Source organism: Lissotriton helveticus, chromosome 8 (genome assembly GCF_964261635.1).
Source record: "Lissotriton helveticus chromosome 8, aLisHel1.1, whole genome shotgun sequence".
Classification (NCBI taxonomy): domain Eukaryota; kingdom Metazoa; phylum Chordata; class Amphibia; order Caudata; family Salamandridae; genus Lissotriton; species Lissotriton helveticus.
The window spans coordinates 931,085,932-931,111,380 of NC_136069.1; the positions used below are offsets into that span (position 1 = coordinate 931,085,932).

Here is a 25,449-nt window from a genome sequence, read left to right on the forward strand (position 1 = left end):
CCAGTGGCAAAGTGAGCAAGGGACTCACGTCTGAGCATACCCTGCCACACTTATGGCGGCCAAAAGTGGTACAAAAGGGGGTGGTGATGGACGGAGCATCTGAATCAATCAAACACTCACACCCAGTCAAAAGATCTGGGTTGAATCCATCACCGTTCTTTAGCCCACTCTGCCACCCCAGTTCAGACATGGCTATATGCAAATCAGTCTGACCCTGTGCCTCATGGGAACAGTCCAGCCCGAACTGCCAAGCCATGTCTTCCCTGGAACGGAAACAAGCTTCCGAGGACCGGTTTCTGGCATTCCAGCCGTCTTCAGCCCAGCTAGCTTGAATCCAGTGGCAAAGTGAGCAAGGGACTCACGTCTGAGCATACCCTGCCACACTTATGGCGGCCAAAAGTGGTACAAAAGGGGGTGGTGATGGACGGAGCATCTGAATCAATCAAACACTCACACCCAGTCAAAAGATCTGGGTTGAATCCATCACCGTTCTTTAGCCCACTCTGCCACCCCAGTTCAGACATGGCTATATGCAAATCAGTCTGACCCTGTGCCTCATGGGAACAGTCCAGCCCGAACTGCCAAGCCATGTCTTCCCTGGAACGGAAACAAGCTTCCGAGGACCGGTTTCTGGCATTCCAGCCGTCTTCAGCCCAGCTTGCTTGAATCCAGTGGCAAAGTGAGCAAGGGACTCACGTCTGAGCATACCCTGCCACACTTATGGCGGCCAAAAGTGGTACAAAAGGGGGTGGTGATGGACGGAGCATCTGAATCAATCAAACACTCACACCCAGTCAAAAGATCTGGGTTGAATCCATCACCGTTCTTTAGCCCACTCTGCCACCCCAGTTCAGACATGGCTATATGCAAATCAGTCTGACCCTGTGCCTCATGGGAACAGTCCAGCCCGAACTGCCAAGCCATGTCTTCCCTGGAACGGAAACAAGCTCCCGAGGACCGGTTTCTGGCATTCCAGCCGTCTTCAGCCCAGCTTGCTTGAATCCAGTGGCAAAGTGAGCAAGGGACTCACGTCTGAGCATACCCTGCCACACTTATGGCGGCCAAAAGTGGTACAAAAGGGGGTGGTGATGGACGGAGCATCTGAATCAATCAAACACTCACACCCAGTCAAAAGATCTGGGTTGAATCCATCACCGTTCTTTAGCCCACTCTGCCACCCCAGTTCAGACATGGCTATATGCAAATCAGTCTGACCCTGTGCCTCATGGGAACAGTCCAGCCCGAACTGCCAAGCCATGTCTTCCCTGGAACGGAAACAAGCTTCCGAGGACCGGTTTCTGGCATTCCAGCCGTCTTCAGCCCAGCTTGCTTGAATCCAGTGGCGAAGTGAGCAAGGGACTCACGTCTGAGCATACCCTGCCACACTTATGGCGGCCAAAAGTGGTACAAAAGGGGGTGGTGATGGACGGAGCATCTGAATCAATCAAACACTCACACCCAGTCAAAAGATCTGGGTTGAATCCATCACCGTTCTTTAGCCCACTCTGCCACCCCAGTTCAGACATGGCTATATGCAAATCAGTCTGACCCTGTGCCTCATGGGAACAGTCCAGCCCGAACTTCCAAGCCATGTCTTCCCTGGAACGGAAAAAAGCTTCCGAGGACCGGTTTCTGGCATTCCAGCCGTCTTCAGCCCAGCTTGCTTGAATCCAGTGGCAAAGTGAGCAAGGGACTCACGTCTGAGCATAACCTGCCACACTTATGGCGGCCAAAAGTGGTACAAAAGGGGGTGGTGATGGACGGAGCATCTGAATCAATCAAACACTCACACCCAGTCAAAAGATCTGGGTTGAATCCATCACCGTTCTTTGTGTGGAGAAGATCCAGCAAAGGATCAGAAGGCAGGGAAACCACAGGGGGCCTAAAATGAAGAATCGCTGCCGCCCTATGAATAGCCCGTGCGTAGGCAGCACTAGTCTCAGTTGCAATCTGGGGAGGTGACAATAAACCATCGGTAGGAGACAGTTGGAGACTAACCCGTCCATTAGACAGCAAAAGTGGAGGAGCCGGAGGGTGATCCAAAGTCCACACAACACTAGGTTCCTGCACCATGGACTGAAATGACCTCAGATCTGGGGTGTCCAGAGGAATGTCAACCTCTTGCATAAGAGGAGGCATAGGCACCAGCACCGGCATCGACCGACGCCGTGTGGGAGTGGCATCAATGTCCGAGGAGTTAGGAGGGACACCAACCTCACGCAAAAGAGGAGGCGTGGACGTCGGCACCGGTGTCAAAAAACGCCGGGTCGTAGTCGTCTGGACATCGACGACCTCCAAAGGGGACTCAGCCTGGGCGCCGTCCAACGTCGACCTCACTGCCACATGTGGGGAGGCAATACGTCAACAGGGCTTTGAGCCCGGCGCAGCCTCCGATGTCAGTGTCTGGAGCCGCTCAGGGCTATGCGATGACTAAGGGGTGGGCTGGACGGGCGACTGGAAGGTCCCTCTGGGCAGTGTCCCGTCGGCTTCGTATAGGCTCTGGAACCGGAGTCGATGCACACAGCCAGTGCCGAGGACGAATCCGCTGGCAAGGACCCGACATGAGTGCCTTCCAACTCTATGGGACCCGAAGGTGCACCAGGGAGAGGAGGTGACCCAAAATAAGAGTGGAGTGCTTTGAAATAAGCCTCTATTTGGGGCCACGTCGCTCTGACTCCCGGAAAGGGAGGGTAGGGAGGAGGCGACTGCTGGACGCCCGTGCCTGCAGGAAGCAAGAGGAAGGGCGCCAGCATCACACATATGGGATGAAGACCTCCACGACTTTCGCTTGTGCTTACCCGCCTCTGAACGACATCCGCGGAAACGACCCCGGCACGCAGAGGTGCTGCTGCGGAAAGTTTTCTGGATCCACTCTGACGCCTGGGATATTCTAAGTTAAGGAATCTGCAGCTAGATGTCTCTATCAGATACAGAGAATTACCTATGTTCGCAATAGGGAATATCTAACTCACACAGTTAAGAAATAGATGTGGAAGAAATGTTATTCTTACCTGATATTCTGGGCCTCCCCGTCACATTATATGGGTAGAAAGGTCGTCTTCTCATGTGAGTGGGTCTAGCTGGTGTTAAGGTTGCACGTGGGGTTCCCGGGTGTGAAGATCCTAAATATTTTAACAGGATGATATATATTTAATTCCTTCACAGGAAACTGCGCCAACAAAAGAAGTCTAGTACAACTCGGTCTGCTTTATAAAATTCTACACCACAGAGCATTTTCCATCTGTTTGCAGAGCCAGTAGGAAACATAGTTTAGTTCAAGGGACCAATTTACAGCAGCTTATTTAGATAACAGTAACCTACATTTGATATTATCCTGTGTGACAGAAATGTGTTCACTGGGGTATAAGAGGAATAGTCATGAACATATTTACGAATGAGTGTCATCCAACGAAAGCTTTGCATGGATCTCCATATTGTAGACACTTTACCCTAAGGGAAACATATATCTTAATTTGTCTACACTTAGGGACCTACTCACACACTGTGTTTATACTAGTAGATCCTGTTGTAGGAGGCTTCACCCCAAGATTTGAGAGGGTTAATACATGCACACCAAGTTGTAAATCTACACCTGGAAATGATGCACAGCATAAAACTGTAGAGTTAAACCTAGGTTTAGTGTTAAATATACATATATCATTACCTACATGAATAAGCCCCTTACGAAGCATGCACAGTTAGGACTACAGCTGACACACTGAAATTCACATATACATTTTATTTTACAGTGGTTGATCTTGTGTAATATGCAGCAGTAAGTCTGTCCACCTTCAGTGCTTTTGAAACTAGATAAGTCTGAAAAGACACTTTACCCCTACCATCAACCACATATGTCTGAGGGCCTTATTACAATGTCAGTTGGAGTTGCCTACGACAGACACCGTCACGGTCTGTGGATCTCTGGTCAGCTGTCCTGACACCACAATTACAATGCGACTACACATGGTGAGGTTGCATACTCCCATTTCTCAATGGGAGCCTGTGCTACGGCTGTAAACCACTCAGCGGCTAATAAAAGGGATGTTTCTCACCTCGTGGTTTTGAGTGACATCAGAGACAACTCGCATTAGATGTCACTCAGAACTCTGAAACGAAACACATCTGTTATTCACTAATATCCATTTATAATTCTATAAATTAAATATATATTGAAGGCAGCACAACACATGGCCAATGTTCAGCAATACCATTAAACAAGTACTGGCAGATCCAATAGGTCACACTCTCCCTAGACAATGAAATGGCAAAGCTAATATTTAGCTTTATTAAGGGAAGTGTTTGCTTATTGGTGACTGTGTGTATTGCTCCCTACTCTCCCAGAAATAAATACCATATTGAAGCATTTCTAGGGACATAACAATATTCCTTTGACTGTAGACTTCCAAACAGATCTTTCATGCTTCACATAAACCAACATTTCAAAGATGGTAAAAAAAGGTTTACAATTAACCATTATGATAGCTGGGTGGATTAAAGCAACAACTGCAGAAAGCTTTGTGCAACTTGAAGATCATAAGATAAATTGTTATATTAGTTTGACTTGAATGAGGCAATGGATTGCCATGTTGTTTCTTGCTTCCTAACTGGTACCCTGCGGCACAAAATGTACCTTAAGCTGCAGCAGCCGTATGTACCTTCCATCTGTTGATGAGTAAACATTTGTGGATGACAGCCACCCAGTCTGTCCTTTGTATCACAAGTGCTTTGCTTCCTGTGTGCTGCAAACACCGTAAAACTTTCACTGAAAAGTCACCTGCCTGCATATTGGACCACTAGGTTGTCATTTTGTGTGTGTTCCCTCCAGTACTCCTTTCTGTGCAGAACAACTTTGGTGTGACTTCAGCTAACAAGAGCCATCCTGCCCGTACTCCACATGTGACTGGCCTCAATTTGTGTGTAACATGCACCAAATATTTTGGCTCACAAACTTGGTGCATTCAGGGGTTGAGTTTGAGTCTTGTAAGAAACTGGGTTACAGGTAGAAGGGGGTGAAACCCTTCTCAAGAAGCAATGACAATTTTTCTCAGGGTGAAGTCACAAGCCAACCCTAAATTAACCTATGATCAACCCGCGGGTAGCTTGGCAAAGTGCAGCCTGGCTTAACTCAGAGGCAATATGTAAAGTATTTCTGCAACACTGCCAAAAATAACAGTAAAAACACATCACAAATAGAGCCCCTAATTGGATTAGAAGAATAGAGTTTTTTTAACCAATAAAAGAAGACAAAAATGACAAAACTTTAATCAGTAAAACCATAGGTATTCAGTTCCAAAGATTTCAGTAAAACTAGTGCCAAAAGGCATAAAGCGCTAACTGTGGACATTTGGCTGCACTGGATTGGGACAACGTCACAAGTTCAGGTGGACTGCAATGGAGTGCAGGCCAGCTACAGGGACCCAGTTAGCCCCACTGAGCACAGTACATTAAATCCTGGTTTGTGGAGCCTTGCAAGGATCCACTTTGAAAATGCGTCACGCACCCGAAGCAATGGGTAAGTTCTGACAAGCTGAGAGACTGTGGTGCTAGGTCCTGCTGCTTCATCGTCGAAGATTCCGTCTATGAGGATTTGCGATGACAAGTTTGAAGTCAGGGATGTGTCACGCAGTTTTGGCAATACATCAGTTGCGAGGCTGTAATGCAGATTCTGACATCATTGTTCGGTCTGCTGCTGATAATGGATAGGAGGGCCTGAGCCAAGGATGCCTAGTGCAGCTGCAGTTCTGATGCTGCGGCGGGTTGCGAAGTGGGACTTTGCAGCGGTTTTGATCCATGCACCAGTGGCAATGCATCTGTTGCGCATGCAACAAAAAGATATATCAGTTCCACTGGATCACCAGAGGCTGGTAGAACACCTTTGGCCCCTTCCAAGTATCGAGGACTGGGGTGGTGTCCCTTGGCAGGGTACACTCACAGATGGCAGAGTCCAGGTGCAGGAGCAAGGTTGTTGGAGCCTTCTGTCCCTAAGGCTAAAGTCAGGAGGCCAGCCAGCTAACCGTTGAACTGGGGTTTTGGGTTCAAGAGGTGCAGGTCCAGTCCTTTTGACCCGGGCAATAGGGCAGCAGGCAGTAGGTCAGCATAGCAAGGCAGCAGTCTAGCAAGTTAGTAGTCCAACAGGGCAGCTGCCAGCAGAGTGGCACACCTTCAGCAGCACAGCAGTCCTTCTTTCTGGCAGAATTTCCACAGACTTTTAGCCGACTTATAAAAACGCCCGACCTGAGCCGGTCGTTGCCTCCCCCTTGACTTAGGTTCCGTATGAGGCAACAACGGACAGGTGGGTTCATGCTGTAATGTTGAACTACTGTTTATGAAGGAAGTATTTTTACATCTTCGGCTAACAGGCATATTCCAAAAGAGTAGGCAGTATTGTCATGACTGGTTCGTAACATAGAGGGATCCAGGATAACTGCTCTTCTCTAGATGATATAATGAGACTTTTGTAGTCCTGTCACTGGGATGATTTAAGTGTGTTTGGTCGCTAGGAGAGTTTGAGGGTTAATCAGAGTTGCTCTCATTTCTCGTTGAGGTACATACCTTTTTGCAAGTAGTTGTTCTAAGGGAGACTGTAGCAAGATTTGATGGGCACACCTCGAGCTAGAAAAGAACAACTTTTGTATGCTAGTTTTTGAAATGCAAGGTTTATGCATATCGTGGGCAATTTGTATGTTGAGAATTCTGGGATCCAGGCATGGGTCCTCCGAGAACTTATGATTGTCTGAGAAGGTTAGATGATAGATAGGGCTGTAACCAGAGAATGGGTAGTACAAAGCCTGAGTGTTTCTTGTTTTACTCTATGCTTTCCCTTGTTTTACCTTCACAGAGTGGGGCCTCCAATTCCTGAGCTTGGTCCAGGTGAGGTGAGGTCCAGTCCCCGGTCAAGCTGGGTGAGCACAAATAAGTTGTTTTTATTTCATATAGAGTGTTTACAGGAATATAGCAAAGAAGAGAGCATTCTTACAGTAAATTTGCTATTTAACTTACTTGTTTTTTAGATGCCATCTGCATTCCTTGACAAGGAGGATGAGTACAAGCAGGTTGTAATTGTTTTAACCTCTTAACGTTGTTTGTATGTTCACCAACAACTTTTTTGCATATAGGTTTTCACTTTGGTATACACCTTTTTTGCAGTAGCAAAGCAATAGAGCAGAGGCCCTGAAGAAAGCCGTGGGATTTGGTTCACTACTGGCTGAAACATGTTGGCCCGTTTGCAGTTATTTGTTGAAACTGCATTTTTTGCACTGTTCTTGTTTTTAATTAGGGGTTGAGTAGATATTTTAATAAAGCGCTTTATTTTTCGCCTCCTCACCCAATTTATTCACCACTCTTTTGTGTTTTTGCACTGCACTTAATTCTCATGTGATCTATCATTTATGGTCTAAAGTGATTATGGGTTTGATCCAATTCAGCCTAATATCAAGTGTATGGTAATAAGTCTCGATGATCAGGAGGCATTCCATCCCGACATATCGACGACCAAATGAGAAGATTGATCATTGCAACAAATTGATGGGAATCCATTTAGCTGTATGAGAATCTCACTGGTAATCATTTGTTTCTTGCTCTTTCCTTTTCTTTGGCTTCCTGTTTTTGTAGGCTTATAGGTAACTTGTGTCCTGACTCACTCAGTGAGGAGTCCCAGCCAGCGAGCTACCCCAGTGGCTCTTGAGATCCCAGGTTCTTTCTTGTTATTAGAATTTCCACAGGTCCAGAAGTGTACTGAAGTAGTGGTGTCTGAGGTCCAGTATTTGTACCCAGTTGGCATTTGAAGGTGGGAGGAGTTTCTAGCGGTTTCCCATTGAAGTCCTCAAGCATCCTGCCTTCCCTGTCCTGGCTCCAGACTAAATACAGGGGATATGCAAACCTTTGTGTCAAAGCAGGACACAGTCTATTCAGATTGTAAATGGGGCTGTACCGAGCTCCTCCTCCTCCCTCCCATCCTGTCAGTGACAGCCCATCCAAGCACACCTAAGTTCCCTACTGTATAGCTGTCTAGGAGGAATACACAAACTCCAACTGTCAGCTATACCTAGTCATGTAAACCAGATACAGGCACTTAATGACTTGGGCAGGAAAATGTACATTTTCTAAAAGTGGCGTTTACAAAATTGCAATTTAAAATATGACTTCACCATAAGTTAGAGTTTTTCATTACCATTCCAAAGACACTAAACATGAACTGGTCACATGTTCCCATTTGGACTTTACAGCTTATTAAATGTAATAATGTAACCCCAATGTTACTCTATGGGAGAGGCATGCCTTGCAGTAGTGAAAAACAAATGTAAACGTTTTTCAGTTCTTAGACATGTAAAGCGTAAAAGTATATGTCCATCATTTTTAGTACACTGCACCCTGACTTCTGGGCTGTCCAGGGCCTACGCTAGGGGTGACATATATGCATTAAATAGTAAGGTTTGGGTCTGGCAAAAGGTTTATTTTGCAAGGTCGAAATGACAGTTAGAAACTGCACAGTGAGACTGCAATGGCAGGCCTGAGACATGTTTAAAGGACTACTTAAGTGGATGGCACAATCAGTGCTGCAGGCCCACTAGCAGGAAACTTAATTTACAGGCACTGTGCACATGTAGTGCCACTGTACTATGGACTTATAGATAAATTAATTATGCCAACTGGGGATAAGCCAATATTACCATGCTTTAAGGAGTGAGCACATGTACTTTAGCACTGGCTAGCCGTGGTAAAGTGCCCAGAGTCTTAAATCCAGCAAAAACGAGATCAGCAATAAATGGAGGAGGGAGGCAAAAAGGTTTAGGGGAAGATCACCCTAAGGCTTACATTTCTAACCAGTGTATTATACCATTTGGTGACTCCACCAATGTGAACATATGCAGGCTCTAGAGCGTTTCAGGGCGTGTGGTTTCCAAAAACTGGGAAGCTGTAGTGAGGAAAAATAGAGCCCTCAGGAAGGCTGCAGGCTTGGAATGAGGAGTTGCAGACTCGCGGTCTCAGAACAATCCGCACGAGACGCCGCCACGAGAAAGTGAGAGAGTGGCAACGGCAGGACAAACCACCAAGTCAGGCTGACCCCACGTTCCCTTCCCCGGCGGAGATCTATGGCCGACGGGCTCGCGATTCCCGTGGCTAAGGTTAACAGCCTTCTATCGTTACCTGCTTCAAAGTGATTTTTCCTGGAACTCGAATTCCTCAGCATTTCCTGTGTCCGAGTTCGTGACAGAGAGTGGAAGATTGCTCCCAGGGGAGCTCTCCTCTCGTCGCTTTTCACTTGGGCGTTTCCTTGCAGTCAATTACCGGCACACAGAACAGCATCTCCTGCGGGGGCAAGGTAATTAGCGGCGCGTCTTCGGGAGTGGAAGACTGCTCCTGGAGGAGCTCTCCTCTCGAAGCGCGTCGTGTTCTTTCTTTACTGAACTTTGTTTTGAAATCTAATACTCGTGACTAACGGTGCAAGAAAGACAACACCACCTTGAACCTTTATATTTCATTTTGCTTACGAACTAACTACAAAGAAAGCATACTTTGGTAACAGACCACAGATTCCTTCCATAGCCTGGCTCTTAATTGTTTTCAGTTGCCAATTCGTGTTTGGAGTTAAATGAACTCTAAAAACCCTTAATTGTTATATTTCTTGGAACCTGGAAGGAAAGGGGAATACCGCTTTGTACGAACATCAAAACATTACCTATGCTGAAATAGGGGTACTTTGCAAAGGTAATTATTCCTACTTTTGCCTTCTTACCTGTGATCTTCAGGAATCCTTGGGAGATTAGTTCTGTGCGCACTACGTTACTTTCATCCCTCCTGACAAAAACGCCCAGGAGAGGTAGGCGCTCCCGTCCTGACCTGTGGCGAAACAGGATCTTTGTTTATTGTTTTATCCACTTCCCTTTTCCTCCACCCCTGTGCATTTACCACTCTTGACAGGACAGGAGTGTAGTCCCCCCCTGCTAAACCGGCGACTAATACCCCGCTGGCCCGCTATGGAAAACTTCAAGCAACTTAGAAAACTCCCACGGAGGAAGGGTACTACCCTCCACTCCGCCTCCCCCGGTGGGGTTCAACAGGAGTCGCCACCACCCCAAGAAAAAAAGTCAAACACAGGCGTCTACCATCACAATCGCAACCTCGGATTAGCAACTTCTTTGCTAAAACCCCTGTCCAAAAGGGCTTCTCCCCTACCCAATCATCTCAGCAGGATACAGACTTAAAAACTGATGTCCAGATTGATAATCACTGCTCCCCCGGACCTGCCTACGTTAAAAACTCAACTCCGGAGAAACCCTCTCTACCCTCACCCAAATCTTCCATCACTCACGAAACACTCCATGAGTCACTTCATGAGACACATCAGTTGCTCATCCTCTCCCAGGAGGTCGCCGTCTCGACTCATGACAGTTCTTTCATCTCACTGAGTGCCTTCTCTGCAGCTCCAGGAAATCCATCCTCACCAGTCTTCATCTCAGACTCTACAAACATCACCATTTTAAACACTGGGACTAAGCTAGAAGTCCAAGCCCAAGTCCATGGCAGTATCCCGTTTACACCGTCTGAACACACTGACAACTGCTATATGGCAGACTTAAACCCGAAGGTTCTATTACAACCCAGCCCAAGCGCATGCTCAGGGGCCCCTTCAACTAGCTGGAACCACCCCCTACCTTCAACCAAGAACCCAAAAAATGACGGCCCCTCATTATCTCACAAACTATCCAACCGATTCCTGGCCTCCTTAGAAAGCCGAATTGAAGAATCACTCGCCCATTCACCGGGCTTCATCCCTTCCTCAAACTTCTTCAGAATCCCTTCAGAGGACCAGGAATCATCTGTGTTTATTTTGTCGGACCGTACAAATTCTATCTCGGTCTCACTGACATCTCTCCATGCCGAACAAGACGCGATTGCCAAGGCCACGCTATGGCAGTCGCCGAAAATGGAGCTGCAGATCGATTTAATGCAAACTTTGGCCTCAGCACTGTCGGATCTGGGCTCCAGGATAAGCACCCTCGAAGGTTTGGCGGGGACAATGGGCAATCGGAACCCTTGTTCCTGCAGCCCAATAATCAACAAACTGTCGTCCCTCCCTGAAATCCTGGGCGCAATCTTGAACAGCGTAGAGTGCCACAGCATCAGACATGGAACATCTCAGCCCATGCCCACGAAAGAGTCTCAAACTCCATCCATCCTTGAAGAGCCTTTATGCTCCGCCACACCAGCCGGCCCATGCACTGTGAGAAAAAACACTTCCCCTCGCCCCGACCAAGCTACCAAAAGTGCAGCAAGCCTTTCATCAGGGACCAGCCCCGGCTCGCTTATAGCGGGCTCGGAACTCACTGAAACCATATCGACGCAAGTATCAACTACGCGACCCGATTGCTCCGACAGTACCCACACGGGCCCGACTCTCAGCGTTTCTAAGCCTCCAATGAAAACTTCACTGTCAAGGAGGGAGAGAAAAAAACTTAAAAAACAATCTAAAAAACAACGATTAGCGAAAAGAAGAGCGGGGCTTGAAGGGTTAGCGGCACCCAGTCTACCAGTCAATAAATCAAGGGATTTTCCCTACGTCCCCATTTTCAATCCTCCTCTAAAACCCGATACAAAAAACATCGAGACAAGTACGACCCCCGCGGGCTCAATGGTCACCAGCGAACAGCCCGGGTCATCAACCCTGGGCAGTCCCGGGATCACAAGAGCCACTGAAGCGCACACCACAACCACAGTAAACGTATTACCGCCAAACAAATCTACAGGAATAAGTATTCAAGATTACAGTGCCGGGATCCAGAATAACCCTGCACAGATCACTGAACCAATAATGGAAGACCGGAACTGTCCACCTAAATCCCAGGGAATGGTAGAAATCACAAACACGGATCTTCATAGCTCAACAGCGGGCAAGGCAACAGACTGCGGTCCGCCCCATCCATTAGAAGACCCAACTAAAGCCTGCTGGGACATCCACATGCAGCCGCAGAGGCATTTTCTGCCTCAAGTGCCACAAGTCTTGGGAATGACAAGTCAACCGGGGGGGGCTTATTCACCCACCTGAAGCACGCTTCCAACTGTTGATGGCGACAGCTCCTTTACCTGGAACAGCCAAGAGTCGGGATCACCAGAGCCCGGTAAAGAGAGCAGAACTAGTCTTTTATCCACACTACGAGCACAAGGGCCCTCATGACACTCTTAACAGATGCAACCTCCTCCGCCTATTCAACTGCATTCCAGCGCTGGCCGGGGTCACCTCCTCAGACCTTATATCAGTTAAGTTCTCCACAATACCAGGGAAAGGGGGCTCAGAGGCCACCATTACAATGTGGTCCCAGGAATCCATTAGGAATGCAATTTTCAAGGAAGCCAATCATTTGAAAACTGGGGCATTGAAATGTGGGTTCCTACTCAACAAAAATACCCCCACGTTCTTCTCCCACAGGCCCCCGCGAAATAGCTTACCAGCGTACTGAAGGGGTCCCGGGGCGCAACTCACGCCTGGCTCCCAGATGCGTCGAAAGCTGACAATCTCCTTAACATTGCATGCTATAATAATCAACGTATGATAAGCTGCAAATTTAATTGCCCTGTCCCCCATGCCAACGACATGCGCCACGGAGACTCCGTCCCAGAGCCGTCAATCAACTTAGTCCAGCAACAGCGATCCTCCTAACAAGAACACCAACTGGCCCGACTCCAAACTAACTATCACATCTTGGAACACGGGCAGGCTAAAGTCAACCCTTGCTTCACAATCAGCCGTGGAATTCCTGAACAAAAACAACATAATCTGTTTTCAGCAGACCTAGTCTCTATCTCCATCGCCTCTGCTTGGCTATTATGAACTCTTTCAACCGGCCGCCAAGGTCAATTCTCATGGAAGACCCTCAGGGGGCCTTTCCATTTTCATCAGTCACAGGTGTAAGATAACGGCCACACCTATCCTTCGGAACCTGACGGCAGGGCAGACGGTCCTGATCACCGGTCTGTCATTTTCAGGCAGGGCACGCTCTATCCTCCTAATTAACATTTACCACAATACAGCAAAAACCGCAAAATCAACTGTAACTGATCTAATGATAAAACAACTGGATGACCTTTTAGTGGAATTTGCATCCACGGAGGTACTGCTACTAGGAGACTTTAACATCAAAGACCTCGCAACCAACGGCCTCTTAGCAAGGAAAAATAAAGAGCAAGAAGCGATGATTACTTTTTTAACAACTCATAACTTCCGCTGGGCTCAGCAAATTGCGCTGGAACTGCACCGGACGCTCCTTTCCTGCCAACATTCAGGAGAATCTCAACTATCGATTATATTTTTCTTTCACCGCTTCTGGGCAATCATCTGGCCAGGATGGAAATTCCCTATAGTTTGGAGAGCGACCACAACCCTATAATGGCTACACTGCACTTGCAAGTGCAAGTCGCCCTCGAAACGACAGAAGTGGGGCACTCAACGCTGAATTGCACACCATGGTTAGAAGAATTAAATGGGACTCAGGGGATCTGCCAAGGTGGGAACCTGGCTCAAGGGCGAAACACTTAACTTTAGACATAGTGCTCCGACAGAATCATACTACCGATGGGATAATGCCATTGGTAAGCTACAGGATCTCCTGGCAGGGCCCGCGGTTCATCACAGAACACTCGGGCCACATCCGAAGCAAACCCATGACCCATTGTTAGCCTCCCAACGTAAGACCCTCAGGAAGGCCGTCCGCTCGCACAAATTGACTGGAACCGTACACACTGCCAACAAGGTGAGATCGCTGCGGACGACCTACAATAAATCTTTATGGGAGACCAAGAGACTCAAAGAACAGTCTAAGTGGGTAAAAATTTTCGCCCAACTCAAGGGCAAAAGTCAGTCCCGGTTTTGGAATCATATGAACAAACTCCGTTCCACCAACAAGACGAGAGGAAACGCAGTCTGTGAAGAAGCCTGGGCCCTGCACGTGTCCGATCTTTATCACAGTGACTTTGGGGACCCCGCGGTGACAGAATTAAGAGATCGCGCAGTTTCCATTCAAATAGAAACTTTCGAACTGACCACTGCAGCCGAGGTCGCCAAGTATCTGCGGGCCTTGAAAAAAGACGGAGCCCCAGGGCCCAACGGACTCCCTGCCGGGATATTCAAAAGTGCCCCGGAAGAGTGGGCGGACCTTCTGACTCCCCTATTTAACAACGTGTTCGCGACAGGCCAGTTGCCAGACTCTTGGTTAGGTTCGACTCTATGCCCCATATTCAAGAAAGGAGACCCTGCATCACCGGCTAACTACCGCCTTATTGCCCTATTAGATCTGGAGGCAAAGGCATATGCCCGGTGTCTTCTTTGGTTGCTTGAAAAATGGGTCGTAGAAAATAGCATAATACCATACTACCAAACTGGGTTCCGTGCATCGGCCTCCACAATAGACAACATCATTACTCTAGCCACTCTGAGTCAAAAAGCAGTACAAAAAAAACATCTTCCACTCTATTGCTGCTTCATAGACTACAGCGCGGCTTTTGACAAAGTGTCTCGGAACATCTTGTGGAGGAAGCTGAACAAATGGGGGATTCCGCATGACCTACTAGGAGCACTAATTTCCCTGCATAAGAACACGTGGGTGCGAATTAAAACCGGCCCAAAGACACTTTCTTCAAGAATTTCCGTCGAAGATGGGCTAAAGCAAGGCTGTGTTCTTGCCCCGCTGTTGTTCAAACCCTACACAACTGATCTCGGTACATTCCTGGAGAATAGTAATCTTCTCCCGCCAAAACTAGAACCTGCCAAAAAGCCTCTTCACATATTACAATACGCAGATGATATTGTAATAATGGACCAAGCAAAATCGGGTCTCCAACGGGCATTAAGTACGCTTCATATATAAAACACCGCCAATGCTCTGAAAATCAACCAGGCTAAGACGAAGGTACTGGTATTTGGCAGATGCAAGAACAAGAAAAGGCTGGTATGGAACATCGGGCCCGCCAGGATTAACACAATAGTAAAATATAATTACTTGGGAGTCTGGTTCAATGAGACGTCCAGGCCTACAGCTCACCTAGCTGCCTTGCAAAAGAGAGCAGGTGCAATTACATACTCCCTGACCCGGCTGAACCAAACCCTGAGCAGCCCCTCTGCAGAAGCCATCCTGAAGGTGACTAAAGCCATTCTACTTCCTGCGTTAACCTACGGACACCAGGCCTTTCCTGGTGCATGTTCCCCCAGTCTTGAGCTCGCCCAAATCTCCACCTACAAAAAACTTTTCCATCTGCCGAGTTTCATTCAGCGGGCAAGACTACGATTGGAGCTGGGCCTACAAAGACAATCTCTTTATTGTGAGGCCGACATCCTGAAATATTTTATAAGGACCCTAAAAGCAGGTGATAACACTCTTAAATCCCAGCTAAAAGAAATCCTGTCTAGTCCTGGCAATCCCTGGAACACCCAGATTGTAAAGGCCATAAGAATGTTAGAGATTAACAAGTCATCCCTCCTCTCAGTCAATATTCCATACTCGGCCTGGAAAAGCACCATCAATAAGCAAGTCAAACTTATTTCTCAGTCTATGGATCTGCAGGCTCTAAAGTCATCAACCACTCTGCTCCCCTTGAACTCTTCGTATCTTCCTGGGATCCCACAAGCATACTGCCAGGAAAATTTAAGCGCAGTGGCTCGGAAGAATATAATGTTTATGCGACTTCTAGGCCTGCGCTCGCCGGCCTTCAACAAATGGGCCCCAACAAGCGAGGGGGGGGGCTTGTAGGCTGTGCAAATATCACTCCGAATCATGGCTGCATCTCCTGTTCTGCTGCCCGGCACTAGCAGCCCCCAGAAGGTCCCTCTTGAAACCCTTGTTTTTAAAATGGGGAGCTAGGACGTGCTGGGAGGCCTCGGCCTTGTGCTTTACATCTACTGACATCCAAGTGCTCGCAAGGTTTGGTAAATTTGTGAGACTTTTGGACAATCTTCTATTACCCCCCTTGGCCGCCATGCTTCCTCCCCCTCCCCCTCAAAGACTCATTACAGACTTTTTCCGTCCTTTGGCCCTATACCCGCGGTCTGAATTATTTTTATCTGGCCACGCACAGCCAAACGCTCACACAGGCAACTATAACGATGTTCCTCAATAAGCATACCGGCCTGGAAAATTGTTTTTTTTTAGCCTTGTTTTTATATGATAAATGTACCAAAAGCTAAAATGTATAATTGTGCTAAACTAGATTTTGTATAGCAATGGTTTTAAGTAACTACGCTAAATTAATAAAAACTTGAAACATATGTAAGGTTTAATTACTGTATAAATAGTGAAAATAACTTGAAAGATGGAAAAGCAGAGAAAGAAAACATGCGCTTCACATAACATTCATTGGTAAAGCTGTTGTATTTGTGGGTGGGTGAGGTAAAAGATGGGTAAGCCAGTGTTGCATACTACAAAGCAAGTGAGAAAGTATTCAACACTACTCATATTACTTTTACAACTATCCCATACATTGGGTGTCATTTACATAGTCAGTGATTATCGGGCATAGATCCTGCCCTTGTGGCTGCGGTTGGACACCTACAATGTGAAAATACAGGCTGCAGAGATGATAGAACAGAGCCTGTTACAGCCAACATCTGGATTTTGACAGGTGCATCAGCAAACCCGCATTATCTATGGGTATTCAGATGTATTTCCAACCTTCAGCAAAATGATCGTGGGAAAAAGGCCTCGGAGCCATCTATTTTACCTATTTCCATGGATATTATAAGACATCAAGACTATTGTTCCTCAACCCTTCTTTAAATTTTGATGCTTTTTGAACAATTAATGTTGTTTGGCATTCAATTCAGTATTGCACAGTAGTGAATACATTTTAGATTTTTGTGTTTTTGTTAAGGGGTCAAAGAACCCACTTTTTAAATATAGTACCACATTATGCATGGTTGGATTTATGCAACGAACTTAAGGAAGCCCAGAACGTATTCATTAAGTGGTTAATTGTGATTTTTTTTAAACAAATTTGCATGTTGTTTCTGCTAGTTGTGTATCACAGTAATCTCAGTATAAACTACTTCGTATCAAAGACCTATAGTCATTTAGCATGATACACCATATGAAAATAGCGCCAAGATTACAAACCTGTCTCCTTGAATTTATTTCCAAGCTACTGTTCGCCAGAAGAGCAGAGAACACACAGATGATCATTTGTTATCAAGCATGACTAGTGATATTTTAGTTTTGCCTAGAGCGCTGTTAACATGCATTTCTTTAAATCGGATTATTGTGTTGTGAAAGGTATAAAAAATAAGCTGTCATGCATAATTTCAAACAGATGCCTGAAAATGACTTAGCATGAAATAATACTGATGTGAGAAATGGGTGATTTGTGAGAGAAGACATGAAAGCAAAGGGAAATATCTGTAGCTATGTTGGAAAAACTTTCCGCTCTGACTATTTCGGACCCGATTCACAGAGAGGTAAACTGGGATGAAAGTCGAACTTTACGACTTTCAGTATTCACAAAGGGCATTTACGAGTAGTAGAGTTAGACTTTTGTCTCAGCTTTGGTCTCACTTACACTTAAGACCAAAACTAAAGTTTAACGGAGACAAAATTCTAACTTTACTACTCGTAAATGCCCTTTGTGAATACCGATTCGGTATTCACAAAGATCCGCATCACTGCACTGAAATGCATTGTCCCGCATTTTGCCACCTGCCAGGCACCCCACCAGCGGCGCCTGTGCCCCGGCTCTCTGCTGCTCCGAGAGAGGTGCTGGTTGCTGAGCCGAGTTCCCAAATAGTTAACCAGACTGCTCTCAGCTCTGTGGAGTGGCTGAGAGCAGCACTACAATGTATCTCTGCACTCCAGGCAGCTGCCTGCTGTGTTGCTCTGGAAACAATGAATGCGGCGCCAGCGAGGCGGCGTGCGGCTTCAGAAACACTCACACACACAGGGGGGGGGGGGGGCTGCACTCTCAGCAGTTGATACTGCAGCTGTCAATCACCGGCGTGGCACCATGGGGACTGGGATTAATAATCCGGATGTGCCGGCGAACAGTGCCGTCACGTCCGGAGGAACTAGGAAGTGGGCAGAAGCAGCGGGGGAATCTAAGAGAGAATAGTGCAGGCGAGACTCGAGTCTCTCTCATGCCATGGCCGCCTGCCGCTGCGGGGCCGCAAGAGGGGGCATAAATGATCGATTGCGGCGGGCGGCCGGCTGCGCCCCCCGCTAAACACTGCAGGCTGCACCTTGTTGACCTGGCTGTGGCAGCTGAGCCGGTGACAGTCAGCTCTGGTCGCCAGGACTGCGAGCGGCCGCGTTGGGGGGCCTGAGGAGTGTCGACTCGAGTGTGGCCAGCACGGAGCAGCTGCTGGATGAAGACAGGCAGTCGCAGAGTGCACATCGTGGCTGGGTAGCAGTGCATGCAGGTTACTCAACTATAACTAAGTGAAGTCCACACTGCGCACACCTGTGTAACTTTATGTGTTACATGCACGTTGTGCATCAATGCTTGCAAATCTTTTTGGTACAACACAGGTAGTAGCAAGATAAAAAGTAAGTGGCAAGTTACTAAATGGAAACAAAGTAACCCTGTGTTTAATGAGCACTGACTGACTAAGACATGCAGGTGCATGTATGTAGGTTGGGTAGCAATCCAGACTATAATGTAGCAATTATGAGCAAGACTGGCTGTCACTAGATGGTACAAAAAGTAAAACCTCACTCTAAAACAGCACATTCCTATAGACTTTGAAACCAGATGCATTAATGATGCAGTATAAGACTACAGGAGGATCTCTAAGCAACATCTCATCACTTTCCATTCTTGGCCTGCTTGGATAATTTTATGGGGTCGCTTCGCCTCAAGACAGTCTTTTTTCGTGTATTAGTCTTTTTTCGAGCTTCAGTTTTACCACATGACAAACTTTCGGGACAGGTGAGCCACCTCTTCCGGGGCCCCCTACCTACGCTCCCCGCCCTGGGCGGCCATGAGCCTAGAGCCGCCCCTGATACCGAAAGTCGTAAAGTTAGACTTTCCCCTCAGTTTATCTTTGTGAATCTGGCACTAAATTTTCAATAATTTTATACGTTAAAAGAAGTTTTTTGATACACATCCACCCATAACATGAGGCTGTCCCTAGGTTCTCCATTGCTTATTTAAATTGAGGGGCATATTTATTAAAGAGTTGGGTCACCCTTGCACCACGCAATGGGCCGCAAGAGCGACGTTACTCTTAAGTTAGATTTACGTGGCCCTGTGTGACTCGATAAATCCAGAGTAACGCAATGCAGCGCAATTTACTGCGTTTCGTTATTCCATGGGAGGAGCGTGGGTGTTCCCACGCATCCATCCATGGATTTTGGAACATTCCCACATTTACCATTACTGTTAGATCTGGGAGCGCATCAAAATGCTAAGCCTCCCCAGGGGAGGAGTAAAGAAGAGAAATATCTTTATTTATCCTTGTTTCTTCATCTTTCTATGTGTGCTGCATTCTGCAGTCTGCTTCATTCTGCAGCACACATAGAACGTGAAAAAGGCATCAGGGGTGGTTTTTGTGCAGAAAGGTGTCCCTTCCTGCACAAAATCATTCCTGCTTACAACGCAGGCTCCCTTGCACCATGGTGCAAGGGTGCCTGCGTTGGTGCTAAGCAGGACATTGTGCGTTAGCACTAGGAAAAGACAGGAACATGCTGTATAATGTTAGATATGGCGCATTCCTGCCCTTTCTCTATGACACAGTGCAGTAAGGTGACTTGCTACATTATGTGATTTTTTAAAATAAATATGCACTATATACTGTAAATATATCACACCAGTAGTTCAGACTACCCCATTGATGTGAAGTAAAGTTATGCGCTCCAAAGTATACCCGCATGTCAAACGTTACTAGGGCATCAAATTGTACCCTTAGCTCAACTACTCTCTCCTTTGAACCATGCTGTTATATACACACCCTTATAATCATCGCATTCCTTAGTTGCCAAAAGGTGGCCTGTTGGAAAATTCAAAATCCGCCCAAAAATAAATGCATAATTAAATAAATAAATAGATAACAGACTGACAATGCAATAATTCTTCCACCTATATGGCGGTGTTGTGGTACTTGTATTAACAAATAATGTATTGGGGATTCTTAAAGAAAAATTTCAAATGTTCTCAGAATAATCATCATGAGAGGTTGAGGGAGTAGAGAAGTGTGATTATTTAATTGGTTACTTCATATCACTCCCAAAGGTAGAAATGTTTAACTCAATTAATGGGAGGAAAGTCCTCTTCATGGCTTGGAAATGCAATACATGTCAATTATTCTGTTATTCCTTCCCAGTCGACAATAATGTGTGTCCTCAATAAGTAAACCATCCTTTTGTTTTTCTGTTTGTTGGGAGGGGACAACTAAATTGTGCCCAATCTCAATGAGATTTGTTGATTGCTCACTGACCCAAGATCTAAGGTGATAGGTTTTAGTAGCAACAGATGGCACAAGACTTTTCATCTGTGTCACTGTGGGGATAGGATATTGGCATTCCAGATCCACAATCCCTGGTCGCTTGACTTTGCCATACATGGACCACCTCAGTATGTGTGGTTTACTAATACCGTTGAAATGGTGGAGTACATTTGAGTCCAGGTGCGTGGTGCACAAGTTTGTGGCCTTCCGGTTGCCGACTGTCTAAGTCTATGGTGGACATGCTATCCTACACTGTTGGAAAATGGGTTTTTGGTAGGGGCAAATGTAGGTCTGCCACTGGCAATAAGGTCTTTAACACAGTATAGGGCTCAGAATAGGTCTTAGAAAATTATTCCTATGCTCAACCCTTGGTAGCTTGGCTGCGAGCAGGCAGACTTAACTTCAAAGACAGGTATGTAAAGCATTTAAAAACACCACTTCAAGAAATAATTAAGACATCATACAAAATAAAAATCCAACACCAATTTATAAAAATAGTAAACATTGTTTTCTTTAAAATGACACCAAAATGATACAAATCCAATGTAGGGAACCGGAGATATGAATTTCAAAGATTTAGCAATTTCTAACACTTGGGGCCAGATGTAGGTAATTCCTATTTACCAACTCTTAAATACCGAATCATACCGATTTGGTATTTAAGAGTAGGTAAATAGGAAGGAGGCATATGTAGGTAAATCTCATTTCTAATTTACCGATTCTGTAACAGTCGGTATTTACCGATTCTGTAAATATTGAATCGGTATTTCACATTGATTCCTATGGGCCTTGAAGCCCATAGGAATCAATGTGAAATACCGATTCGGTATTTACAGAATCTGTAAATACCGAATCCTGCAAGGGTGCAGGGGGTGTCACTTTGACACCCTCTAGCACCCCAAGTACAGGCTTGTGTGACATGTGGCACACATACATGCCCTAAGGGCATATCTGTGTGTCACATTGCACAGGTGTGCATGCACAGATGTGCATGCACACCTGAATTCGGTATTTTACCACCCAATAGGATTGGGTAGTAAAATACCGACTCTTAAGGGCCTGTGGCACTCTTAGGAGTGTCAGCTACATATGGATTTACAGAATCGGTATGTTTACCGATTCGATAAAATACCGAAGTGGTAAATTTACCGATTCTGTAAATATACCGATTCTGTAAATAACTACCCACCTACATCTCAAAAGCCAAATACCGGTCGGTTATGGCCGAAATCGGCCGTTACTGACCAGTATTTGGCTACCTACATCTGGCCCTTAGAAACCTATAGCGCCTAATCGGGACATCTGGTCACGATAGACCGGGTCAAAGTCAAAGCTTCAGGCCGACCACGATGGAACCCTGGGCGTCTCCCCTCGCGGTAGGTCTGGATCAAAGTTTTTACCTTCTGACTTAGAAACTTTTCTGGAGCTTTTCTTCCCGGGTCTTTCGAAGTTCTCAGCCAGTCCGGATTTGGTGAGGGTTCGCCAGTTGCCTGGCGACGAGCTCCTGGTCACACTTATGGAATTCCGACCTCCGGAGCGTTCCAGCAGGACAAACCAAGGATCCGGGCCGGCACAAGGTTGAAGACAGGCGCCTTGGCTTTCACAGTTGCTCCAGGTCACCTTTTCTTCGTTCGGACTTGGAAACTTCTATGGAGCTTGTTCTCGCAGGGTCCCTCGATGCTCTTCACCAGACCAGATTCGGTGAGGGTTCGCTGGCCTCAGATTCCGACTACTCCCGGTCAAACTTTGGAAGTAGGACCTACTGAAAGTTTCAGCGGGGCAAACCTGGACGGCAGGCCAACTCGCAGTTGAATTCAGGCAGCTTGGCTGGCCAGGATGAGTAGGTCCCCTTATGGAGCTTTTTCCCAAAGTTGCTCCAAAGTTCTGGAACTTTTGTCTGAGGTTCCCCAAAGGGCCCCAAAGTGTCTCAAACTCACCCTAAGGGTCAGGAAGCTCCAGGATGGGTCTTGAAAGTTGAGGTCTTCAGTTACCATAACCCACTTGGACAAAACCCTTACAAATCCACTGGTAGTTCTCCAGGTTGAGGATTCTTGGTGGTGATGTTTCAGGTGAGCTCTGTTAACCTGTAGCTTGCAGGGAGTTCACTGTTTAGTCCTTTTTACTGCAAGGTAATCCACAGGCTGTAGTTTCAGGTGGTGCAGAAGGTGCAGTCTTCAGAGTGCAGGCCTTAGGAAATGCACATCAAACTCCCAGCGTGGCCCGTCTTGCTTTCTTACAGTTCAAGCAGCCGATCTGAGGGGCTCGGCCCTTCTCTGATACTTATTCCAATTTCTCTGGGAAGGTCACTCCTCTCCAATGCGCTGCAGGGTACCAAGGTCTGACCACTTCCTGCAGAGATAGGCACTATTTAGTCCCAGAGTGCACCAATTCTTCTAAATTCATAATGGCTGATTTTCCAGCAGGGAGAGAAGAGCTGGCTAAACACACCCCTAAAATGGCTAATCTCCATAGTCTCTCCCCTTGCATCTGCTCGTTCCTTTCTTACACTTAGCATCCAGCTGGGGGGTCAAAAGAATGGAGTTGTAAATTACACTGATGTCTTCCCTCCCAGCAGAGCTGGTCAACCCCAGGGGCTCTTTATTGCTTCTTCAAAAAAGCCTGGCTAATCCACATTAACTCTGACCAATCAGGACAGACCACTGGAAGGCTGAATCTGGGCTTACAAACAAGAAAGTCTTATAACTTCTTGAATGTACATTTTAGGAGAAATTCAACAATATATTATTGCTGAATTTATTAATACCATTCTAGGAAGCCTTTTCCTATCAAGAGTAATTAGTAAATAACTTCTTGCCATGTTCTATCTATCTATCTATCTATCTGGGCATTTGTATAGCGCACTACTCACCCGGAGGGTCTCAAGGAGCTGGGGGGGGGGGTCCGCTACTGCTCGAATAGCCAGGTCTTGAGCTGCTTCCTGAAGGCGAGGTGGTCCTGGGTCAGGCGGAGGTGGGTCGGAAGGGAGTTCCAAGTCTTGGCGGCCAAGTAGGTGAAGGACCTTCCTCCTGTGGTGGCTCTTCGGATGCGGGGGACGGCGGCGAGGGCGTGGCTGGTTGATCGAAGCTGGCGCGTGGGAGCGTAGAAGTTGAGGCGGCTGTTGAGGTATCCTGGTCCTTGGTTGTGTAAGGCTTTGTGTGCGTGGGTGAGGAGCCGGAAGGTGATTCTCTTGTTGACCGGGAGCCAGTGCAGGTCTCTCAGGTGTCCGGAGATGTGGCTGTGGCGGGGGATGACCAGGATGAGTCGTGCTGAGGTGTTCTGGATCCGCTGGAGTCTCTTCTGGAGTTTGGCGGTGGTTCCGGCGTAGAGGGAGTTGCCGTAGTCCAGACGGCTGGTGACGAGGGCCTGGGTGACCGTCTTCCTGGTCTCGGTGGGGATCCATCGGAAGATCTTGCGTAGCATTCGCAGGATGTGGAAGCACGACGAGGAGACGGCGTTGACTTGTCTGGTCATGGAGAGGGAGGAGTCCAGGATGAAGCCCAGGTTGCGTGCGTGGTCGGTTGGTTTGGGTGCGCTGCCCAGGGCGGGGGGCCACCAGGAGTCGTCCCAGGCGGAGGGTGAGGATCCCAGGATGAGGACTTCCGTCTTGTCTGAGTTCAGTTTCAGGCGGCTGTTCAACATCCATTTGGCTACTTCTGTCATCCCTTCGTGCAGGTTGGTTCTGGCGGTGGCGGGGTCGTTGGTGAGGGAGAGGATCAGCTGGGTGTCGTCGGCGTAGGAGATGATGTTCAGGTTGTGCTGGCGTGCGATGGCTGCGAGGGGGCTCATGTAGACGTTGAAGAGAGTTGGGCTGAGCGAGGAGCCTTGAGGGACGCCGCAGATGACTTCGGTGGCCTCCGATCTGAACGGGGGGAGGCGGACTCTCTGTGTCCTTCCGGTGAGGAAGGAGGTGATCCACTCCAGTGCCTTCTCCTGGATTCCGACGTTAACCTATGTGGCATGGGATTTCCAATGGGAAAAATTACTTGGGACATTTTTCCAGCACCAGGGCTTATAAAAACATATTTTATAAGTACTCTGCATCTATCTACAGGACCCCCACCCCAGAAACACCTATGGGAGACTATAGGTGTTCTGAATATGTAACAATATTGCAAATCCTCCCTCCATAGTGCTCCTACCACCAAAGCCGATTTTGGGCAGCACTTTATCACAATGTAGAGAGTGAAATGTGCAACTTCACTTTACCCAGGGCATATAAAACTCATTTTTATAAGGGTCCGCCTTATAAATACATGGTCCCCACCCCTGGGACACCTAGGGGAAACCCTGGGGGTACCTAATATGCCCAAACATTGTAGGCTATCCCTTTGTAAGTGCCCTAAACACAAAAGTCGTGTTTGGGCACACTTTACGTTTTAACAGCAGTCCTGCAACACAGGGCTACTTTTAAACTGACCTCAGGCTTCAGCAGTGCACACATGCAAGTACAGAAAGGGCTGCTGGCCTTTAGACTACCATGCCCTATTATATACTCAGGACTGATACGTAGTTTTAATACCCCTGCCCTATTATGTACTAGAACCTTATAGGGTAGGTCCTGCCAATCACAGGGGTACCCCAACCCATAGTGTACCCCAGTGTATGTAGGTGTTTTCACTGTATTCTAAACGTGTCTCTTTCAGCATAGCACTGGCAGAGCCCAGGGTCAGTCAGAGTCAGTTACCACCAGTACCAGTCAGCAAAATGTTGGGGGGTGCCCAGGAAACAGGATGACTTTGAGTAGAAAGTTACCAACTTGTTCACTTTGTCACATTACGTTTCATCCAGCTTTACTGTAACCCACTTATCCCCCACTTCTGATGTTGCTATTAGTCTCCAAGGCAATGAGAACATTGGCCCATACTCGTCTGACCAGTGATGATTCAGAATCCAGGAAACATTGGACAATAAAAGGATGAAGCACTTCTCTAGGATTGTACTACTTTGTAATGGGAGATCTGTATAGCCCTTCTTGCCCATCTAAAGGCCTCAATGCACTTCTGGGCCATCAAATAAAAAGCAACTCAGTTTGT

At 47.1% G+C, this 25,449-nt stretch overlaps 1 protein-coding gene across 4 annotated transcripts in view; it reads right to left on the reverse strand.

The window, feature by feature from the left end:
• Positions 1-25,449, reverse strand: part of ABI3BP (ABI family member 3 binding protein) — a 2,192,437-nt gene that overhangs the window by 242,073 nt on the left and 1,924,915 nt on the right. For all 4 annotated transcript variants that reach the window (XM_078657771.1, XM_078657774.1, XM_078657775.1 and 1 more), the window contains one exon: positions 3,012-3,122. In XM_078657771.1, the coding sequence (XP_078513897.1) occupies positions 3,012-3,122 (111 nt within the window). The remainder of the gene's footprint in view (positions 1-3,011; positions 3,123-25,449) is intronic.